The sequence below is a fragment of the Nerophis ophidion genome, linkage group LG07, assembly GCF_033978795.1.
Source record: "Nerophis ophidion isolate RoL-2023_Sa linkage group LG07, RoL_Noph_v1.0, whole genome shotgun sequence".
Taxonomy (NCBI): Eukaryota; Metazoa; Chordata; class Actinopteri; order Syngnathiformes; family Syngnathidae; genus Nerophis; species Nerophis ophidion.
The window spans coordinates 19,408,414-19,432,274 of record NC_084617.1 but is presented as its reverse complement, the minus strand read 5'-3'; the positions used below and the strand labels follow the sequence as shown (position 1 = coordinate 19,432,274).

At 40.2% G+C, this 23,861-nt stretch overlaps 2 protein-coding genes across 6 annotated transcripts in view; one reads left to right on the top strand and one right to left on the bottom strand.

The window, feature by feature from the left end:
• Positions 1-23,861, top strand: part of rundc3aa (RUN domain containing 3Aa) — a 59,748-nt gene that overhangs the window by 7,027 nt on the left and 28,860 nt on the right. The window contains exon 2 of the mRNA XM_061905517.1: positions 2,796-3,039. Coding sequence (XP_061761501.1) covers positions 2,796-3,039 — 244 coding nt within the window. The remainder of the gene's footprint in view (positions 1-2,795; positions 3,040-23,861) is intronic.
• Positions 13,485-23,147, bottom strand: zwi (zwilling). Of its 5 annotated transcripts, none has more exons than XR_009807430.1 (2): positions 22,753-23,147; positions 13,485-16,127 (listed from the first exon to the last, which is right to left on the bottom strand). XR_009807430.1 is itself a non-coding variant. In XM_061905512.1 (2 exons), the coding sequence occupies exon 1, from the start codon at positions 22,092-22,094 to the stop codon at positions 21,846-21,848; it is 249 nt and encodes an 82-aa protein (XP_061761496.1). In that variant the 5' UTR covers positions 22,095-22,723; the 3' UTR covers positions 13,485-16,127. The 5 variants fall into 5 exon arrangements, 2 of the variants coding, with proteins under 2 accessions (XP_061761496.1, XP_061761495.1); XR_009807429.1 differs by lacking the exon at positions 22,753-23,147 and adding an exon at positions 21,710-22,717; XR_009807428.1 differs by lacking the exon at positions 22,753-23,147 and adding an exon at positions 21,710-22,717 and having other exon boundaries at positions 13,485-15,599.

Sequence of the window (23,861 nt, the reverse complement as noted above, 5' to 3'; positions counted from 1 at the left end):
ATTATATAATAATTGGAGCCTTAAAAAAGTCAATAACTAATAACACCATTGATTTTAATTAATTATTATTTTTTGAGAAATGACACTTAAAAACAAATCACATTGGGGGTCCAAAAGTGTTAAAAAATAAATTACATGTTTTTTTTTTACTGTTTACTTTTAACACAACAATCCCGAGATCAACTTCGGATCTATCCGTCAATTATAAGTTTTATTGTTGTTTATGTTTTTTGTTTGTTCATTTTAGGCCCTTCATAAAAAAAACAGCTCAGTTTTTTATATGGCAAACACAAAATATGCAACGGAAACCCAGAAACGGTGCGTTTTTAACATTGTGGTTTCAGGCGCTTCTTTGGTTTTGACACTCTGTGATCAATGTATTACGACGTTATTGATACTTGACTGATAAAAAAACATGTTTTACAGCAAAGGGACGCGGAGGCATGACAGAAATACAAATTTGACATGACAGTTCCCGTTTTATTTTGAAACGGAAACCCGGAAACGGTGCGTTTTTAACCTTGTGGTTTCTGGCGCTTCGTCAGTTTTGACACCGTGGTGAATTTATTACGACATCATTGATACTTGATTTATAAAAAAACACGTTTTACAGCAAAGGGACGCGGAGGAATGACACCGAAATAAACATTTGACATGACAGTTCCTTTTTTATTTTGAAACGGGAACCCAGAAACGGTGCGTTTTTAACCTTGTGGCTTCTTGCGGATGGTGTTCTGCTGACCTCAACTGCGGATGTTGTGGATAGGTGGAAGGAATACTTTGAAGACCTCCTCAATCCTACCAACACGTCTTCCTTTGAGGAAGCAGTGCCTGGGTAATCTCTGGTGGACTCTCCTATTTCTGGGGCTGAGGTTGCTGAGGTAGTTAAAAAGCTCCTCGGTGGCAAGGCCCCAGGGGTGGATGAGATCCGCCCAGAGTTCCTTAAGGCTCTGGATGCTGTGGGGCTGTCTTGGTTGACAAGACTCTGCAGCATCGCGTGGACATCGGGGGCGGTACCTCTGGATTGGCAGACCGGGGTGGTGGTCCCTCTCTTTAAGAAGGGGGACCGGAGGGTGTGTTCCAACTATCGTGGGATCACACTCCTCAGCCTTCCCGGTAAGGTTTATTCAGGTGTACTGGAGAGGAGGCTACGCCAGATAGTCGAACCTCGGATTCAGGAGGAACAGTGTGGTTTTCGTCCTGGTCGTGGAAGTGTGGACCAGCTCTATACTCTCGGCAGGGTTCTTGAGGGTGCATGGGAGTTTGCCCAACCAGTCTACATGTGCTTTGTGGACTTGGAGAAGGCATTCGACCGTGTCCCTCGGGAAGTCCTGTGGGGAGTGCTCAGAGAGTATGGGGTATCGGACTGTCTTATTATGGCAGTCCGTTCCCTGTATGATCAGTGTCAGAGCTTGGTCCGCATTGCTGGCAGTAAGTCGGACACGTTTCCAGTGAGGGTTGGACTCCGCCAAGGTTGCCCTTTGTCACCGATTCTGTTCATAACTTTTATGGACAGAATTTCTAGGCGCAGTCAAGGCATTGAGGGGTTCCGGTTTGGTGGCCGCGGGATTAGGTCTCTGCTTTTTGCAAACGATGTGGTCCTGTTGGCTTCATCTGGCCGGGATCTTCAGCTCTCACTGGATCGGTTCGCAGCCGAGTGTGAAGCGACCGGAATGAGAATCAGCACCTCCAAATCCGAGTCTATGGTTCTCTCCCGGAAAAGGGTGGAGTGCCATCTCCGGGTTGGGGAGGAGACCCTGCCCCAAGTGGAGGAGTTCAAGTACCTAGGAGTCTTGTTCACGAGTGGGGGAAGAGTGGATCGTGAGATCGACAGGCAGATCGGTGCGGCGTCTTCAGTAATGCGGACGTTGTACCGATCTGTTGTGGTGAAGAAGGAGCTGAGCCGGAAGGCAAAGCTCTCAATTTACCGGTCGATCTACGTTCCCATCCTCACCTATGGTCATGAGCTTTGGGTCATGACCGAAAGGATAAGATCACGGGTACAAGCGGCCGAAATGAGTTTCCTCCGCCGTGTGGCGGGGCTCTCCCTTAGAGATAGGGTGAGAAGCTCTGTCATCCGGGAGGAACTCAAAGTAAAGCCGCTGCTCCTCCACATCGAGAGGAGCCAGATGAGGTGGTTCGGGCATCTGGTCAGGATGCCACCCGAACGCCTCCCGAGGGAGGTGTTTAGGGCACGTCCAACCGGTAGGAGGCCACGGGGAAGACCCAGGACACGTTGGGAAGACTATGTCTCCCGGCTGGCCTGGGAACGCCTCGGGATCCCCCGGGAAGAGCTAGACGAAGTGGCTGGGGAGAGGGAAGTCTGGGCTTCCCTGCTTAGGCTGCTGCCCCCGCGACCCGACCTCGGATAAGCGGAAGAAGGTGGATGGATGGATGGATGGATGGGCTTCTTGCGCCTCGTCAGTTTTGACACTCCGGTGAATTTATTAGGATGTCATTGATACTTGACTGATAAAAACATGTTTTACAGCAAAGTGACGTGGAGGCATGGCAGAAATAAAAATTTGACATGACAGTTCCTGTTTTATTTTGAAACGGGAAGCCGGAAACGGTGCGTTTTTAACCTTGTGGTTTCTGGCACTTCGACAGTTTTGACACCGTGGTGAATTTATTACGATGTCATTGACTGATTAAAAACACGTTGTACAGCAAAGGAACCCGAGGGCATGACACAAAAACAAACATTCGACATGACAGTTCCTCTTTTATTTTGAAACGATAACCCGGAAACGGTGCGTTTTTAACCTTCTGGTTTCCGACGCTTCGTCCTCCAGCTTCAGCAGCAGCGGCATCTCCAGCTCTGCCGCCGAGGACCGCGCCTGCTCTTCGGACTCAGAACCCCGGCGGAGGGAGGGGTCGTGGCCTGGGCGCGGACAGCCGGAGAGGCCCCGCTTGCGCCGCCGCTGGGTGGATGGAGCCCGGCTGCGTGCACACAGCAATGGCTATGGGTCTGACATCGAAAAAGGCGTCTGTCCGGAGCGTCGGCGTGGAGAGAAAAAACCTCATCACGGTGTGCAGGTATGTCACGACATGCATGAGTCATTTCCTACGAATAATCAAAATAAATGGTCACGTCATGCATATTAGGTCACATGTAGGGAACTATTAGAAGCAACCTCCACACCCCCTTAATTAAGAATACATATACTGTTTTTTCTTTTCTCATTAAAACATCCATAGAAAATTAGATTGCATTATTAGGTGATGCATTATTGTTTGCATGAATGCACGGAGGAATAAAAGATATCTAAGGTTGGCTCTCCATCACTCGGTATAATGTCTGCTTTGGGACAAGGGCGTGCAAGGACTCCTCCCTCCCATCCTTCCTCCTCAATCTGCACAATAAACTATCTTATATATCATCATCGTCATCATAATGTGGTGCAGGGAGAGAGGTCAGGACTCTATTATACCACCACGACATACCGGACCTTGATGTGGAGCACAATCATCATCGCTTGTTATATGAGGCCTACTTTGCAGCGATGATGTCACATAAGTCTCAGCTGTAGCTGAATCCAATGTTGTGTGCCTCTGTTTGATTAATAATATAAAAACAGGAATTGATTAACGTGAAGTTGAAAAATTTATTCGGGTGTTAACATTTAGTGGTCAATTGTACGGAATATTTACTGTACTGTGCAATCTACTAACCCGTCCATCCATTTTCTACCGCTTACTCCCTCTGGGGTCCCGGGAGGCGCTGGAGCCTATCTCAGCTACAATCGGGCGGAAGGCGGGGTACAATTAAAGTTTCAATCAATCAATCAAACATGCTGTAAAGATAACTCAAAAATGAAATGCAAATGTGGAGATTAGACTATTTAAAGGTATTTAGAACTATTTAAAACACAGGTGTCAAAGTGCGGCCCGGAAGCCATTTGTAACCTGAAGGCACATTCTAAAAAATACATTACAAAAAAACATAAACAAAGTGGAATAAAAGAGCAAATAGGTGAAATGTAACAGTGAAAAGTTGCAATGTTGACTCTTTTTTTTTTTTTTTAGATCCAATGTTGATGTCCCTATCTTTAAAGCTGTCATTGCTCAAAATATAACAAGGAATCAGAATCAATGATGTTATGAATTAAGAGTGGCCGTGCGAGTAACTTGAGTGTTCCAGGTTGGATTCCCGCTTCTAGTCACTGCCGTTGTGTCCTAGAGCAAGACATTTTACACACCTGCTCCCAGTGCCACCCGTACTGGTTTAAATATAGCTTAAAGATGTAGATATCAGGCTTCACTATGTTAAAAAAAACCAAATAATATAAGTGGGGCCATTTTGGGTACCTGAGAATTTTTGTGGGATTTTGTAAAATAATAACTGCCATTGCTCAAAAATAATAGTGAATCAAAATCAATGTTTTCATGAATTATTTACCTACTCAAGGCTCCAATTACTTCACATCAAATATTACACTTTGAAACATTTTTGGTGAAACATTTTGCATATGTTGTGTTTTTTCTTTTTAACTTAAAATCATGATTTTCTTGAACAAAAAGGACATAAAACTTACAATTTTTTTTTTTTTTTTTAGATTGACTGATAGATCTGAAGTTGCTCTAGAGATTTGGGTGTTGAAAAAAAATAAAACTGTCTGTCTATCTGTGTTGGCCCTGCGATGAGGTGGCGATTTGTCCAGGGTGTACACCGCCTTCCGCCCAAGTGCAGCTTGGATAGATAGGCTCCAGCACCACCGCGTGTCCCTGAGCAGTAGAAAATGGATGGATGGATGGATGGATAGATTTGTTAAAAAAAAAAATTGATTACCATGTTCTATCACACTGTACTGTCTGCAAAATTAAATAAAAATATTTGAAAAAAAAAATTGATGTCCAAACCTGAGGGCAGCCTTAAAGATAAAAAAAAATATAGCATCCCACGCAGGTCAAGGATCAGGCAGCACTGCAGTTCTTTTCTCCAATCAATCAATCAATCAATCAATCAATCAATCAATCAATCAATCAATCAATCAATCAATCAATTTATGACGCTATTAATGAAAAATTAGACAGGGACACAACTGACCACGAGAGAGATGGGATTTTGTTACTTGGACATTTATTTATTTATGGTTCTGAAAAGATAAGGAATATTCTTGAACTTCATAGAATTGTTTGTACCGTGCATGTGTTTGGTATCGATATAGATCTGTGACCATGCTAATCTTTATTACTGGCGTCTTTTTACCATAAAGGCAAGTGGGGGTGTCCAAAACCAATATTAGTATCATATATCGGTGCGATATTAGCAAAAAAACAAGTTTGGGATGATATGTGCTTGCATGTAAAATGTGTGACGTCATGTCCGATACAAGCAGCCTTGCAGCGTGTTTACTTGTGCAAAAATAGACAGGCAGTTAACATCTAAATGTCGTCCAACAAACACTATTTCTTCTATTTTAGTCAAGTCATATAAGCCAGTGGTCCCCAACCACCGGGCCGCGGCCCGGTACCAATCGGGCCACGGCAAAATAATTTTTATTAATTTTCATTTAAAAAAAATAAAATAAAAAATAAAATAATTTTTTTTAAGAGCTGTTCCACTTGGAGAAGGCATTCGACCGTGTCCCTCAGGAAGGCCTGTGGGGAGTGCTCAGAGAGTATGGGGTACCGGACTGTCTTATTGTGGCAGTCCGCTCCCTGTATAATCAGTGTCAGAGCTTGGTCCGCATTGCCGGCAGTAAGTCGGACACATTTCCAGTGAGGGTTGGACTCCGCCAAGGCTGTCCTTTGTCACCGATTCTGTTCATAACTTTTCTGGACAGAATTTCTAGGGGCAGCCAAGGCGTTGAGGGGTTCCGGTTTGGTGGCCACGGAATTAGGTCTCTGCTTTTTGCAGATGATATGGTCCTGATGGCTTCATCTGGCCGGGATCTTCAGCTCTCACTGGATCGGTTCGCAGCCGAGTGTGAAGCGACCGGAATGAGAATCAGCACCTCCAAGTCCGAGTCCATGGTTCTCGCCCGGAAAAGGGTGGAGTGCCATCTCCGGGTTGGGGAGGAGACCCTGCCCCAAGTGGAGGAGTTCAAGTACCTAGGAGTCTTGTTCACGAGTGGGGGAAGAGTGGATCGTGAGATCGACAGGCGGATCGGTGCGGCGTCTTCAGTAATGCGGACGTTGTATCGATCCGTTGTGGTGAAGAAGGAGCTGAGCCGGAAGGCAAAGCTCTCAATTTACCGGTCGATCTACGTTCCCATCCTCACCTATGGTCATGAGCTTTGGGTCATGACCGAAAGGATAAGATCACGGGTACAAGCGGCCGAAATGAGTTTCCTCCGCCGGGTGGCGGGGCTCTCCCTTAGAGATAGGGTGAGAAGCTCTGCCATCCGGGATGAACTCAACGTAAAGCCGCTGCTCCTCCACATCGAGAGGAGCCAGATGAGTTGGTTCGGGCATCTGGTCAGGATGCCACCCGAACACCTCCCTAGGGATGTGTTTAGGGCACGTCCAGCTAGTAGGAGACCACGGGGAAGACCCAGGACACGTTGGGAAGACTATGTCTCCCGGCTGGCCTGGGAACGCCTCGGGATCCCCCGGGAAGAGCTAGACGAAGTGGCTGGAGATAGGGAAGTCTGGGCTTCCCTGCTTAGGCTGCTGACCCCGCGACCCGACCTCGGATAAGCGGAAGATGATGGATGGATGGATGGAATTTTTTAAAATCAAATCAACATAAAAAACACAATATACACTTACAACTAGTGCACCAACCACAAAAAACTCCCTTTTTCATGACAAAAACGTCCCTTTTTCATGACAAAGGAAAAAAAAGAAAAAAAAAGCCCCCCGTCAGTGACCGGTCCGCGGATACAAAAAGGTTGGGGACCACTGATATAAGCCACTAAGGGCTAGCAGCTACATAACAGCTAAGCACACAATACCACACAAGCTAGACATACGTATTTATAACTGAACACTATTGCAGTGTAAAACAGCACATTTGTCATAAAGTATCAGATAATTGCATATTACTTACACATACAAAGTCTCCAAGGCGTGTTAGAAAGTATCAAGTAACTAAAGTGTCTGCATCATTCTACTTACTACATCATGAGATTAATTAAATGATTTATTGTGACCACTAGATGTCGCCAAAAAACTTTTACCTCTTCGATTCAAATTTTAAAACAGCATACCAATCCATTTCAGGCCTGTGTGAAGTTGCCCCCCACCTTGTCAAAATCTCCCCAAACTTGTCCTGTTCGTTTGTACTACGTTTGTGCTGGTTTGTGTTGTCAAATGTTTAGTTTGTGCCGTTACGGTATTTAAAGTACTGAAAAAATAATTTTTGTGACACACCTTTTTAAAATCTCCCTAAACATGTATCATTTGTTTGTGCTGCCAATTTTTTTTTTTTGTGTGTAACTCAGTCTTTCTCAAACTGTGGTATGTGCAGCACTAGTGATACGGGGGCTCTGTCTAGGGCAGGGGTAGGGAACCTATGGCTCTAGAGCCAGATGTGGCTCTTTTGATGACTGCATCTGGCTCTCAGATAAATCTTAGCTGACATTGCTTAACACGATAAGTAATGAATAATTCTGCTGGTCATCACGATGTTAAAAATAACGTTCAAAATATAAAACATTCTCATGTATTTTAATCCATCCAACTGTTTTCTACCGCACCTGTTCAAGAAATAATGCTATTAAAAATAATTTAGAGACTTATACTCTAAAAATGTTGGTTTTACTTAAAAAATGCATGCATTAGGCAGTGTTAAAAAATATGATATGGCTCTTACGGAAATACATTTTAAAATATTTGGCTTTCATGGCTCTCTCTGCCAAAAAGGTTCCCGACCCCTGGTCAAGGGCATGGGTGTCAAACTCTGGCCTGCCGTTCAATTTCATTTGGCCCTTGAGGCAATATCAAATTAACATTAGAGCTGGCCCGCCGGTAACACCACATTCACTGCTAATACTTGCCAACCCTCCCGATTTTTCCGGGAGACTCCCGAAGTTTATTGCCCTTCCCGAAAATCTCCCTGGGCAACCATTCTCCCGATTTCCACCCGGACAACAATATTGGGAGCATGCCTTAAAGGCACTGCCTTTAGCGTCTTCTACAACATGCCGTCACGTCCTCTTCTCCTCCATATAAACTGCGTGCTGGCCAAGTCACATAGTATATGCGGCTTTCACACACACATACTTGGTCAACAGCCATACAGGTCACACTGAGGGTGGCCGTATAAACAACTTTAACATTGTTACAAATATGCGCCACTCTGTGAACCCACACCGAACAAGAATGACAAAACACATTTCGGGAGAACACCCGCACCGTAACACAGCATAAACACAACAAAACAAATACCCAGAAGCCCTTGCAGCACTAACTCTACCGGAACGCTACAATATACACTCCTCGCTACCACCAAACCCCGCCCACTTCATTATTATTTTATTTTCGAATTTATTAGCCTGTGGAAAAAGTTAATGTTGATATTTACCTCAGAAGGCTGCAAATAGAAAATATGCATTCATTTTTTTAATTAAATTTTATTTACTATACCACTGATGTTTTTTGAAAGTTGATTTTGCACTATTATGTCATATAAGCTCTGCCTGTTCCATGGGGGGAAGCCCGAGTACCCGGAGGGAACCCACGCAGTCACGGGGAGAACATGCAAACTCCACACAGAAAGATCCCGAACCCGAATCCGGGATTAAACCCAGGATTACTCAGGACCTTCGTATTGTGAGGCAGATGCACTAACTCCTGTTCCACCATGCTGCCCTATTTAAGCCTTACTTGTTCAATATTCAATGCAAAACTTGTTTGGGTCCCTATTAAAAGGTTAATTTGTTCACCCTTGGCCCGCGGCTTTGTTCAGTTTTAAATTTTGGCCCACTCTATATTTGAGTTTGACACCCCTGGTCTAGGGGCACACCAAATAATCGCCTAAGTAAATATTCAAACAAGGTGTTATTGTTCAAACTGTGTGTAATGTGTCCCAAAACATTAAACATACTCGTTAAATAAAACCTCTGCCTTGTTTTTAATGAATACTTTGGCTTACTACGCTACTGTACTTTAATGTTGGTCATTATGGTGGTAATTTGTTTTTTTTTTTAGTTTTTTTTCAAAACTTGATATTTATTGGAGTTTTTTTTTTTACTTTTTACATGGAACACATATACATAGACTTGATTGAAAATTAAAAATACAGGTCAATTGGTGGTCAATTGTACGGAATATCTACTGTACTGTGTAATCTACTAATAAAAGTCTCAATCAATCAATCAATCAATCAAAAGTTTTGTCTAGCTCCAAAATATGAGTATGATGTGAATTCAATAAGTTATATTTTTTCCAACATGGCTGAGATGTTATTAATATTTTACATTTTTCCAATTTAAAACGCTCCATTGTTGTGAGCTACCCAGCAGGCGTAAGACATTGAAACAGCGTTGAGAACTGGTTGAATTAGGTCATGTATTTAAGCAACTCAAACATAATGTTGAAACAAGATGCTTTTTGATGACCTTTAATCAATGTTGGGCTCTGAGGTTGATTTGACCGTTGAATTTCGGTCATTTCCCAACCAATATTCTACAACACAAATACAACGTTGAAACAACATGCCTTTTAACGACATTCTTTCTGTGTGGAGTTTGCATGTTCTCCCCGTGACTGCGTGGGTTCCCTCCGGGTACTCCGGCTTCCTCCTACCTCCAAAGACATGCACCTGGGGATAGGTTGATTGGCAACACTAAATTGGCCCTAGTGTGTGAATGTGAGTGTGAATGTTGTCTGTCTATCTGTGCTGTGCCTGCGATGAGGTGGTGACTTGTCCACACACTTACAGAATGTTGGGTTATTTTGATAACCCGATTTATGAGTTGCGAGTGTTGGGTTAAATTTTGGAGTTATTTTTATGAAGAGCAATCAATTTTTTGGGTCAAAAGGGTATTATTTTAACTCAATTTCTGGGTTTTCGAAAATATGAACCGTTTTTGGGTTGTTTTTCATTGAGGAACGCATTTTCTTTTTTTTTTTATCAAGAAGTTACTTTTTTTTCTGGAAGGGAATTTTATTATGGATCAATCTCATTAACATTATTTACAATCACACACTTTATGTACATAAAAAATTTTGAGCATGATGTTTAGGACTACTATGACCATATACTCATATTTTGCTATTGACTATATTTTAACGGAATAAAAATAATTTTAAAGAATGCTGGGTTATTTTGACAACCCAATTTATGAGTTGCAGTTGTTGGGTTAAATTTTGGAGTTATTTTTATGAAGAGCAATCAATTTTTTGGGTCAAAAGGGTATTATTTTAACTCAATTTCTGGGTTTTCAAAAATATGAACCATTTTTGGGTTGTTTTTCAATGAGGAACGCATTTTCTTTTTTATCAAAAAAGTTACTTTTTTTTCTTGAAGGGAATTTTATTATGGATCAATCTCATTAACATTATTTACAATCACACACTTTATGTACATAAAAAATTTTGAGCATGATGTTTAGGACTACTATGACCATATACTCATATTTTGCTTTTGACTATATTTTAACGGAATAAAAATAATTTTAAAGAATGCTGGGTTATTTTGATAACCCAATTTATGAGTTGCAGGTGTTGGGTTAAATTTTGGAGTTATTTTTATGAAGAGCAATCCATTTTTTGGGTCATAAGGGTATTATTTTAACTCAATTTCAGGGTTTTCGAAAATATGAACCATTTTTGGGTTGTTTTTCAATGAGGAACGCATTTTCTTTTTTATCAAAAAAGTTACTTTTTTTTCTTGAAGGGAATTTTATTATGGATCAATCTCATTAACATTATTTACAATCACACACTTTATGTACATAAAAAATTTTGAGCATGATGTTTAGGACTACTATGACCATATACTCATATTTTGCTTTTGACTATATTTTAACGGAATAAAAATAATTTTAAAGAATGCTGGGTTATTTTGATAACCCAATTTATGAGTTGCAGGTGTTGGGTTAAATTTTGGAGTTATTTTTATGAAGAGCAATCCATTTTTTGGGTCATAAGGGTATTATTTTAACTCAATTTCAGGGTTTTCGAAAATATGAACCATTTTTGGGTTGTTTTTCAATGAGGAACGCATTTTCTTTTTTATCAAAAAAGTTACTTTTTTTTCTTGAAGGGAATTTTATTATGGATCAATCTCATTAACATTATTTACAATCACACACTTTATGTACATACAAATTTTTGAGCATGATGTTTAGGACTACTCTGACCATATACTCATATCTTGCTTTTGAGTATATTTTAACGGAATAAAAATTATTTTGATCAGTAGCTGTGAAGGAGTAGGACAAACCAGCAGTAAAATGTAAAGTTTTTAACCAACTATTGGGTCAAGGAGCACTAAAATGCGCAACCCAATAGTTGGGTTGGGAATAACCCAAAATTGTAGTGAGCATAACACAGCTTTTGTGATAGATAAATTAAACCAAATAGTTGGGTTATGAATCAACCAACATTTAGTTAGAATAATTCAACTTTTAGGTTAAATAATTAAATGCAAAAGTTGTGTATAAAAAATTTACCCAAAATAGTGAGTTGAAATAACTCAAATAAGGGGCTCGTCCGTCTTAGAACCAGTAGTTGGGAAGGAGTCGAACAAGCCAGCAGTAAAGTTGATAATTTTTAACCAACTATTGGGTCGAGGAGCGCTAAATTGCGCAACCCAATAGTTGGGTTGGGAATAACCCAACATTGTAGTGAGCATAACTCAACTTTTGTGTTGAATAAATTCAACCCAATAATTGGGTTATGAATTACCAACATTGAGTTAGCATAACTCAACTTTTGGGTTCAATAATTCAACACAAAAGTTGGGTTGAAAAAATTAACCCAAAATGTTGAGTTAAAATAACTCAAATAAGGGGCTCGTCCTTCTTAGAACCAGTAGTTGGGAAGGAGTTGGACAAACCAGCTGTAAAGTTTATAATTTTTAACCAACTATTGGGTCGAGGAGCGCTAAATTGCGCAACCCAATAGTTGGGTTGGGAATAACCCAACATTGTAGTGAGCATAACTCAACTTTTGTGTTTAAATAAATTCAACCCAATAGTTGGGTTGTGAATCAACCAACATTGTGTTAGCATAACTCAACTTTTGGGTTAAATAATTCAATGCAAACGTTTGGTTGAAAAAAATTTACCCAAAATGTTGAGTTAAAATAACTCAAATATGGGACTCGTCCTTTTTTGAACCAACGCTTGGGAAGGAGTAGGACAAACCAGCAGTAAAATGTATTATTTTTAACCAACTTTTGCGTCGAGGAGCACTAAACTGCGCAACCCAATAGTTGGGTTGGGAATAACCCAACATTGTAGTGAGCATCTGCGATGAGGAGGCGACTTGTCCAGGGTGTACTTCCGCCCGATTGTAGCCGAGATAGGCACCAGCGCCCCCTCGCAACCTTAAAGGAAATACTCGGTAGAAAATGGAGGGATGAATGGATCTATTGAGCATCAGTGGCTTAGTGGGTAGAGTGTCCAACCCGAGAGCGGTAGGTCGTGAGTTCAAATCCCGACTAAGTCATACCAAAGACTAAAAAATAGGGACCCGTTACCTCCCTGCTTTGCACTCAGCATTAAGGGTTGGATCTGGGGGTTAACTCACCAAAATTAATTCCTGGGCGCGGCACCGCTGCTACCCACTGCTCCCCTCACCTCCCAATTGGTGATCAAGGGTGGTGGGTCAAATGCAGAGAATAATTTCGCCACACCTAGTGTGTGTGTGTGACATTCATTGGTACTTTAACTTTAAGTCAGCTTTTGTGTTAAATCAATCAAACCAAATAGTTGGGTCATGAATCAAACAACATTGAGCTAGCATAATTCAACTTTTAAGTTAACTAATTCAATGCAAAAGTTGGGTTGAAAAAGTTAACCCAAAATGTTGAGTTAAAATAAGTCAAATAAGGGACTCGTCCCTTTTTGAACCGGCAGTTGGGAAGGAATAGGACAAACCAGCAGTAAAGTTTATCATTTTTGACCAACTATTGGGTTGATGAGCGCAAAATTGCGCAACCCAATAGTTGGGTTGGGAATAACCCAACATTGTAGTGAGCTTTTTTGTTGAATAAATTAAACCTAATAGCTGGGTTATGAATCAACCAACATCGAGTTAGCATAATTTAACTTTTGGGTTAAATAAGTCAACCCAAAAGTTGGGTTGAAAAAATTAACCCAAAATGTTGAGTTAAAATAACTCAAATAAGGGGCTTGTCCTTTTTTGAACCAGGAGTTGGGTCAAAATTGGGTTACTTTTTAACCCAACCGTTTTTAGTATCCAGGGTGTACCCAGCTGGGATAGACATGGAACTTAAACACATTCTAGTAGGAAAGTACATGATAGTCCACATTATTAACTGGACAGTAGATATGCTGATTTTAATTTTGCAAGTGAGCCTTTTGTAATAAATGTCAAGGATAAAGAAGGACAAAACTCCAAAATAGACACACCATCAAGAGCTTTTATTCCAGTACGTTCCAACGTTCCTGCTTAGTTTTCGCGCTACAAACAGCGAGGCACACGCAAAGTCACATGGTGCAGAAAGAAAATAAAGACCGAGATTAGCGGCGCTGACACAGACGGACCTGAGAGACCTTTTTAGAGCGTTTTAAGGACGGAGAAAGCCGACAAGGACAGAGACGCAAACAAAAGCACGCACACGTTTCCATCAGTATTGGATTACTGCGCTTCTTTGCACTCCCACTAATGAGCGACAGTCGTGAGGTTTCTGAGAGAGGAGGGCGGCCCCGCCATCCGTGTCGAGTGGTAAATGGCGGCGAGGGTCCTGGATTGGCTGTGGTCTTGATGGTGCAGGACTCGGGGGTGCGGCCTACTTTCTCAGGCCTCAAGCTGCCGTGCTAGCTTAGCGGACGTTAGCGGTGGATTAATGCACCAAGCACAGTTTTTTTATGATTATTATGATTATTATTCGTGAAACCTAACACTTACAATACCTGCTCTCTCTTTAACATGCATATTAACTTTAACAACCGTGTTTGTGGGGCACCTTTTGGAGGGTCTTTTTTTCTTACATGACATACGTTATGTAAGTATTGACAGAATTTGGGGCACAGATGTGACTGGGATTTGCAACTTCAGCACACTTCTGTGAATATTTGAATTGCAATAATTGAAATTTCTCAGTAAATATCCAAATAATCTTATGAATTTTATGATTATTTTTTTTAAATCAAACTTTAATTTAATTTGATGCATGTTTGGTACTAAAAGTCATGAATAAATTGTTCGATAAAATATATTTATATTGCAAAATAACAAATAATTTAGGAAAATTTGCCATAATGTTCTTATCAGTGACAGAGCAGGAAGGGGCGAGGACTAATGTAACACAATTCATGCAAAATGGAGCTCCTTTTAGCATTTGGCGTGCACAAAAAGTCAATTCACGTCCGAATCCCGATTCTTATTCGTGCTGATTCAAAATACATTTACATAAAATAAAAATAATTTAAATAAATTGTAATTTATTTGAAATTAATAAAAAAAAAAAAAATGTTTTGTCTTTTCTCTGTTTTGTCGGAATCAATTTTTAAAATGACGTTTTTAGGCCAGCTCGATGCTAAATAGTCGATTCACATCCAAATCACAATTCTTATTTCTTATTCATCCCGATTCTAAATTGATTAAAAAATCGAAAAAATATTTTTTTATATATAAAAAAAAAAAAAAAAAACTTAAAAAGGACTATAGGTTTTTTGTTTTTAAAATGATGTTTTTAGGCTATCTCCATGCAAAAAATCGACCCACGTCCAAATCTCAATTCTTATTCATTCTGATTCATAATCAATTCATAATGTTAAAACAACAAAAAAAAATGTCATTAAAAAAAAAAAAAAAAACTTTCAAAAAGGACTAAACATTTTTTTGTTTTTAAAATGACGTTTTTAGGCTAGCTCCATGCAAAAAAATCGACTTACCTCCAAATCACAATTCTTTTTTCTTATTCATCCCGATTCTAAATCGATTCATAATACAAAAATAAAAATAAAATAATAATTATAATAAATTGTCAATTAATGAAAATATAAATACATATTTTAGAAAATTAATACAATTGGATTTTTTTCAAATAACAATTCCAACTTCTACATTGGGAGAATTTCTTTAAATTAAAAATTGTGTTGAATCGATTCTGAATGGAATTGTCACTACAGGAATCGGAATCGGATGGAAGATTCACGCCCGTACTGAGTACCACTCTTTAGTCCTGGGCCTATTGGATTTGTTGGGGTACAACGCAGGGGACAGTGGACTTTGTCTTCATTAAGGCTCGAAAAACCACGATGAAGATATTGTGACATCATCAAAAACCAGGAAGCGTCAAAAGTAGAGCAAGAAGAAGAAGAGCAGGCAGCCTAGCGACATCCTCTTATTTCTCATGCACAGTCTAATCTGCTGTTGCCGCTAGCAACAAGCTGTCTCACTGAATGGATTTTTGGACAATTTCTTGATCGAGGCCTCCTGTTGTTTGTTTAGTGTTTGTTTTCTCTGGCGTGGCGTCAGGGGATTGGGGCAGGAACTGTGTCGACGTGGACCTATCAGGGGGGAGAAAAAAAACAAGAACTGTGAGACTCTGAGGAGGCGAGAACATGCTTGAGGATGAAAACAAAACTGTCAAATATGGACAAAAAAAAAGATTTTCCAAAAATAGGGCGACTCTTCTTCTTTGTTGCTCCTCTCAGCGCCCCCGTGAGGACCGGAGGGGAAATGACAGCACTAAAACAGTTTCAATGGTAAATATTTGCGGCCAATGGGAAACTTCAATGTTCACATTCTTCCGCTTTCACAAGAATTTGAAGCGCGTTCAAAATAGTTCTCAATCCGAGCAGCTACACGTCCTCGGACCTTCAAACACTTGCTAAGCATCCATGGGCAAGATTGAAGGAAGGATGGGAGACACGCCCGACTGAAGTTTCACTTTCAATATGGCTTCCACCCAAAGTATCCTCCCTGAATTATTCATCAGACATTTATTCTCTCTCTTTATTTATTCTGTCTCTCTCTCTCTTTATCTCCGCACTTGGACGTCTCCTCTGCTGCGTCGTCATCTGCTGCTAATTTGACTGGAGAGAGAAATGGTGGGGGAAAAAAAAGAGAAAGAAGGAGATCAGAAGCGATTGTAGAGGAAATAGTAATGCGTGTCTTTATTACGAAAGCTCTTTTGGAAACTAAATTTATGTACCTGAATTTTTTTTACATCAAATTATGCTGACAGTTTAATTGAATACCAATGGGTGAGCAAAATTTGTGTGTTTGGAAATTATTTGTTAAGATTTATTGTTTCAAAATTAAGTGTTTAAAATTTGGTGTGTAAAAATGTGTTACTCAAAACTTCTGATAAATTAACACCAAAGCAATCGATTCTGTCTCAGAACCTTAGCAAGGAATATTTTTGTACTGAATTTGTATACCCTAGATTGTTTTTGTACACTAAGATTTTATAAATAAAATTATTTTATTCACTAAATTTTTTGCACTAAATTGTTATACACTTAATTGTTTGTATACACTGAAATTTTATACATTTAATTATTTTTATAAAATGAATTTTTATGCACAAAATTATTTTTACACTGATTTTTTTTCTCTGAATTGTTACACACAATTAGTTTGTATACACTTAAATTTTTCCATACACTGAAATTTTATACACTAAATTATTTTTATACTCTGATTTTTTTCTCTAAATATTTATTCACTTAACTCTTTTTATAAACTGAATTTTTACAATTAAATGTATTTTTCCACTGATTTTTTTCCCACTGAATTGTTAGACACTCAATTATTTTTATACACTGAATTTTTTTGCACAACATTTTTATACACTTATTTTTTTTATATTCTGACATTTTTTACACTGTATTATTTGTATACACTGAATTTTTTTGCACTAGATTTTTATACACTTAATTGTTGTGATACACTGAAATTTTATACACTAAATTGTTTTGTAAACTGAATTTTCATATAGTAAAATATTTTTTACACTGATTTGTTTTGCACTGAATTTTTATACACGCAATTATTTTTATACACTGAACTTTTATACACTAAACTGGTTTTCTAAATGAAATTTTAATACGCAAAATTATTTTTCCACTGACTTTTTTTCCACTGAATTGTTACACACTAAATGATTTTTATACACTGAATTATTTTTTGCACAAAATGTTTGTACTCTTAATTGTTTTTATGCACAGAAATTTTATACAGAAAATGATCTTATACAAAGATTTTTTTAGCACAAAATTTTATACATTTAATTGTTTTCATACACTGAAATTGTATACAATGTATTATTTTATACACTGAAGTTTTTGCACTACATTTTTATACACTTAATTGTTTTTATGCACTGAAATTTTATACACAACATTATTTTTATAAACTTAATTTTTATACTATAAATTATCTTTGCACTGATTTCTTTTTTGCACTGATTTGTTTTACACTTAATTATTTTTATACACTGATTTTTTTGCACTAAATGTTTATACACTTAATTGTTTTTATACTCTGAAATTTTATACACAGATTTTTTTTTTGCACTAAATTTTTATACACTTAATTGTTTTTACACACTAAAATTGTATACACTAAATTATTTTTGTACACTGAATATTTTACACAAATTCTTTATACACCTAAATGTTTTCATATACTGAAATTTTACACACAAAATTATTTTTTATACACATGTTTTTTTTGCACAGAATTGTTATACACGTAATTATTTTTATAGACAGAATATTTATACACGTAAATTATTGTATAAACCAAATTTCTTTGCACTGAAACAAGCGGTAGGAAATGGATGGACGGATGGATGGATTAATTTTTAAACACTGTATTTAAACAAACTGACTTTTTGAGCACACATAATTTGCTCACAAATCTTTATTAATTTAAACTGTCAGCAACATTTGAAGTAAAAAAATGTAGTTCACAAAGTTCATACGCAAATAGAATGCAGCTCCCTAAATGATGCTAAAAGCATCTTTAAAAGTGATCAATATATGATAACCTATCTGAAGAAAACATATTGGCTTTAAGTTCTCGTTGACGAAACAAATAGCATAATATTTAAGATTGTAAAGACAATATGCAGGGGGGAAATAAAATGTTCACACTTCGGACAACCGCCCTGCGATGAGGTGGCGACTTGTCCAGGGTGTACCCCGCTCCCGTCCGATTGTAGCTGAGATAGGCACCAGCGCCCCCCGCTGCCCCAAAGGGAATAAGCGGTAGGAAATGGATGGATGGATGGATGGATGGACTTCGGACAACCCTATGGTGTAAAATCCTGAATTTGACCAATATTTTGTGTGAAATAATCCTTTAAAGTGACAAAATGTAGTCAAGTGACTCGTAGATTGAGTGAGCGTCATGATGCATGTTTTACATTTTCTTTGGCTTTATTGAGGTACAGGAAGTGACGTAAGCAGACTTGCTTGTCTGCAAAATAAAGTTTTTTTTATACTTTTACTACGGGTGTCCCCATACAACTTTTTTTTTCTGTCCGATACGATACAATATTGGTGCTTTGAGTATTGGCCGATACCGATATTGATCGGATACGATATCAGCGGGATTCATACACACTTCTATTATTTTGTATTGAGGAATGTTAGAAATGGTAAGTATAAAAAAAAACACTAACCTATTTATTAACTACTGTCTGGAATGAACTTATGCTGTCTTTAAGTTGATTGATTTTTTTTTTGGTGACATCTCGTGGTCCCATAATTATTATCAACCATCTGGCATTGACTTATGCTGTCTTTAAGTTGATTGATTTTTTTGTGACATCTCGTCACAATAATTCATGAAGTCAAGCTCATGATGCGGACACGTTTGTTACTGTATACTTTCTAGTACGTTTCTGCCTTGAAGAGTTTATATGTGTAAATAATAAGCAACTATAATTATTTGATACTTGTTTGTATTAATTAATGTATTGACTGCAATATTGTTAAAAATTATTATTGTGAATGTCTAGCTTGTGTGCTATTGTGTGCTTAGCTGTTGTGCAGCTGCTAGCTCATAGGAGCCTAAAGACTAGCATGTTTACCTTTTGTCCAGCTTTGCACAAGTAAACACGCTGCAGGACTGCTTGTATCGCACATGATATCGCACATTTTACATGCAAGCACATATATGACCACATACTTTTTTGTTGTTGCTAATATCGGAGTAATATCAATATCAGATCAGGACACCCTTAAGTAATACCACTTCTTTTTACACTTTATAATGTTAAACATGTGTCCTGATCGACCGCAATGGCGGCACGAACTGTGTTCCGCCTTCAGAGGTCCCACTGTACAGTAGAAGGGTGCGGTCGAGGAACAAGAGGGCATTTGAAGCGATGTGTGAGTGGGTGCTGGGCCAAGATGGGGGCTGGGGGGGGGAGGTTACAAAAGAATCATTTCAGAAGAACAATCTGTTGTTTTTCCAGTGTCAAACGGTACCAAGAGCATGTTGCTTTTGGGTCGTAATACTCTGAGATGTGCTATATCTCGTCAACGAGGTCACTAGTGACATGAGAACCCCCCACTCTACTTTTTACTACAAAGGTGCCATGATTGAAAAAACAACTAAAACTAAACTGTACACAAATCCAAGCAATTTTATGAACACAAAACACATTTTATCGAAAATAGTAACAGTGCAGAAAGCAATGGGAAATAAGAATACAAATAGTGATTGAGATGTACATAAATAAATATCACTTTTGAAGATGGTTCTTTGTCAAAGGGCTGTCACTCGCAACTTTTTTTGGCCCCATGACGGATCTTTTTGCAGTCGCCGAGACGGAATCACCAAGGCGTGGATTCTTTGTGTGGGCATTCGATTACGTGGATTTGTACGTGGACAAACAGACTCGTTTGTTAGAAGCAATGTTCGGCCGTGCCGTAACCAAAATTGTGTTTGAAAAATGGGGCTCAAATATAGAGTAAAGTGACTCACATGGAGGTTTAAAACTGAGGTACCAATGTATGAATTCGATTTTATGTGTTTTTTATATTAAAGGGTTTTTTTTACGGCCCGTGGCACAATTTAAAAAAAATCTATTCCAAAATAAAAGAGAAAAAATGGAATAAAAGAGCAAACAGGATGAAAAGTTACAATGTTGACTCTAATAACACAAAGCTACAATGCAGGCTTTTTTTATCTTTAAAATTGCCATTGCTCAAATAATAATATTGTATCAAAATCAATGTTGTTACGAATTATTGACATATTCAAATGACTTCATGTCAAATATTCCACTTTTGTTGGGAAAATATTGCATAATTTGTGTGATATATTTGAAAAAAAGGGCATAAAAAATAAGAAAACATAAAAACAAGAAAAAAAGCGTAAAATCGTCAGATATATCTGAGCGTTGAAAGTGATATATATTAATGTGACCTATTTTTAAAACTTTTATCCCTTTTGGATACCTGGCATCTTTTTAGCATTAAAAAAAACATATTAACAAAAAAATTACCCCAAATTGATGGTGTAATGAATTATTGATCTGATTAAGGCTCCAATTACTGGGCTAAAGTCTTGCATATTTGATGTTTTTGCCATAACAAATCTGGATTTTATTTAGCAAAAAGGGCATAAAACATAAAAAAAAAAAATTAAATATGTCAACGGACAGATCTGAAGTTGATCTATAAAAATTGAGGCATTGAAAGTAAAAATGTACAAATGAATTTTTTTTAACACTTTAGTGACTGAGACCCTTTTGGGTCCCTTGGACCTTTAACATTCTGAAAATGAAACGTGCTGAAAATGAAAATATATCCAAATGTCCCCTGCATGCTTTAATTTCTAACATTTTAAATTTTTTGGGGGGGATATTTGAGCAACAAGAAAATTTCCTCTTAAAAAGAGTAAAAAAAAAACTATCAATGCAAGTTATTTTTGCTTTTGATGAGCAATAAAATCTTGCCAGTGGAACAGGTCAAAATATTTAAGCTTTTAAAACTTAAAAGTGGTCTTAAAACGTATTATTAGCTACTAGTATTGTAACATTTTGTATCTTATAAAACATTTATCTTTTTTTCTTCGGATCTATTGCCTAAAACAAGCCCATAGACCAGGGGTAGGGAACCTATGGCTCTAGAGACAGATGTGGGTTTTTTGATGACTGCATCTGGCTCTCTGATAAATCTTAGCTGACATTGCTTAACACGATAAGTAATGAATAATTCTGCTGGTAATCACGATGTTAAAAATAACGTTCAAAATATAAAACATTCTCATGCTTTTTAATCCATCCATCCGTTTTCTACCGCACCTTTTCAAGAAATAATGTTATTAAAAAGAATTAGAGACTTATTATACTCTAAAAATGTTGGTCTTACTTAAAAAATGCACGCATTTAGTTGTACTCAGTGTTAAAAAATATGATATGGCTCTCACGGAAATACATTTCAAAATATTTGGCTTTCATGGCTCTCTCAGCCTAAAAGGTTCCTGACCCCTGCCATAGATTGTGACTTGTTTTAAGTTTGTTTCGATATTTTGACTCGAAATGAGAAATATACACTTGGTGTGATGGAGAGTTTCAGGTGATCACATGACCTCCTGCAGGAAGCATGAAGAAGTGTGTTGGTTTAGGTCTGACATTAAAAAGGACGCCACTGACCTGTTTGACCGGCGAGTCCTGCCTGGCCCTTAAAAGTCAAACCTAACCAGAAGTGAAATTAATCCAAAAAAAGAGAAGAGCAGTTGCAGATGTTCTGTTTCGGTCCACGCCCAGGTGAGGTCCCCCCCCTCCTCACCTAGAGCGTCTTGCGTTTGGGGAAGATGGCTTTCCGGAAGGAGGTGGTGGTGGTCCCTCTGCTGAAGGAGGCGCCCCCCAGGGAGATCTTGGTCTTCCCACTGGTGATGGTGGAGGAGCCCATGGAGGTGGTGCTCTTGCCCCTGGAGATGGAGGTGTTCCCCAGGGCCAGCTTGGACTTGCCCCGCTTGATGCTGGTGTTGCCCAGCGTCAGGGCCGTCTTGCCCTCGGTGAAGCTGGTGTTGCCCATGGGGGCCGAGCTAGGCGTCTCCGCCCGGGACGGGTTTCCAGCGGCGCTTCTCAAAGGGCTCACTCGGCGCTGGGCATGGCACGCTCCTGCGGCACGCACGCCCGTTTTGCAAGTAACATGGACGCCGAGCGCACCGGAATGCTAAGCGCCGAGAGCGCGATAATGCCTCCGTTGAGCTGCTGGACGTGGGCCTGGCGAGGCCGCATACCACTCTTGGGTCGCCGTGAATGGACAGAGGGGCCCGTAGGTGGCCGCTGCCTATGTGGAGGGCGGGGTGCAAAGGGGGTGGGGGGGGCTTCGACAGTCGCACGATTGTCCCACTGGACAACTAAAGGGGACATTGTTGCGGTGACATCACCCCATTGTTCTTTGGCTTGGAAACAACCTGGTTTTATTCATATTAATATTACTGCTAAGCATGCACAGTCGGGTTGGTTGTATTTTTGCCTCATTCCTGTGAGAATCCTGCGTCGAAAAAGTGGGGACTATCTCTACTTCATACTGTATCATCTCTTTCATGCATTCTTCACTCCCTCTCTATGAGGAATGAGGCAAAAACCAACCCAGACCCCTTTCAAAGGTTAAACATTTCACGGACCACTTCTGATTCCAGACCTCCGCCCCCTTTAAGACCCTCCGACACGTCAGCGTTACTGACCTGCTTGCACCGAGCGGACAGGCCGCTCCTTGTTCGTGACCCCGCGCGCTGCATGGGGAGGGGGGGTTCATGCGTGGAAATTCCAGTAGACGTTGCTGTGCGTCTCGGCGCCCCTGCGGAGGGTGGTCCGGACCGCGGACACGCTCCTAGTCCCGTGGGCGAGGGTCAGGGTGGCGATGGAGCTGGTGGTCCTCCCCCGCGTGAGGGAGGTGGTCCCCACCGCCACGCCGCTCTTGCCCAAAGTCAGCGTGCCCCTGCTCCAGGAGATGGCGGCTTGGCCCCAGGTGACGGCGTGCTTGGTCCTGAGCAGCGAGACCTTGCCTTTGCTGAAGGAGGTCTTGCTGGAGGTGAAGGAGGTCTTCCACTCGCCCTTTGAGTCTTTGTCGGGCCGCCCGGCGCCCATCTAGGTGGTCCGGCGCTTGGGCATGAACGCCTTTCGGAAGGAGGTGGTGGTGGTTCCCCGGCTGAAGCTGGCCCGGCCCAGAGCCACCGTGGTCTTCTGCCTCTGGATGGTGGACTCTCCCATGGAGGTGGTGGTCACTCCCCTGAAGATGGAGGAGTTGCCCATGGAGACGGTGGTCTTCCCCCTGGCGATGGAGGTGCTTCCCACTGCCAGGGCGGTCTTGCCCTCGGTGATGCTCGTGTTGCCCATCGCTGCGGCGGATGCGGAGGTGGGCAACCCGAGCTGGCACCTTGATGCCGTCTCCTAGCATGCGCGCCGCATGGCCGTCCTTTTTCGGGGTGCAGCGGACCGACGCTTGTGAAAAGTGCTAAACTAAAGCGCCAACAGACCCTAAATAGCGGCGATGAGGGGGAGGGGGGATAAGCGTTTGATGATTTTTTTTTTTTTCACGCCGGGAGGCCCACAAAAGGACCGCGACGCCCGCAAAGACAGCGGGTTAATTGTATTGTTGCCATGACAACACTGAAGGGGTGCATTGTGCGGCACACAAGACAATCGGGGTGACCTCAGTGATAAGATGGCGTGGTTCACACCGCCAAGGAAGCTCCGCCCCCTACGCCACCTCACGACTGTTGCCGCGTTCAAGTACAGTAGTGCGTTTGTCCACTGCGTACGGAACAAATCAGAGCCGGGCCCTTTTAACCCT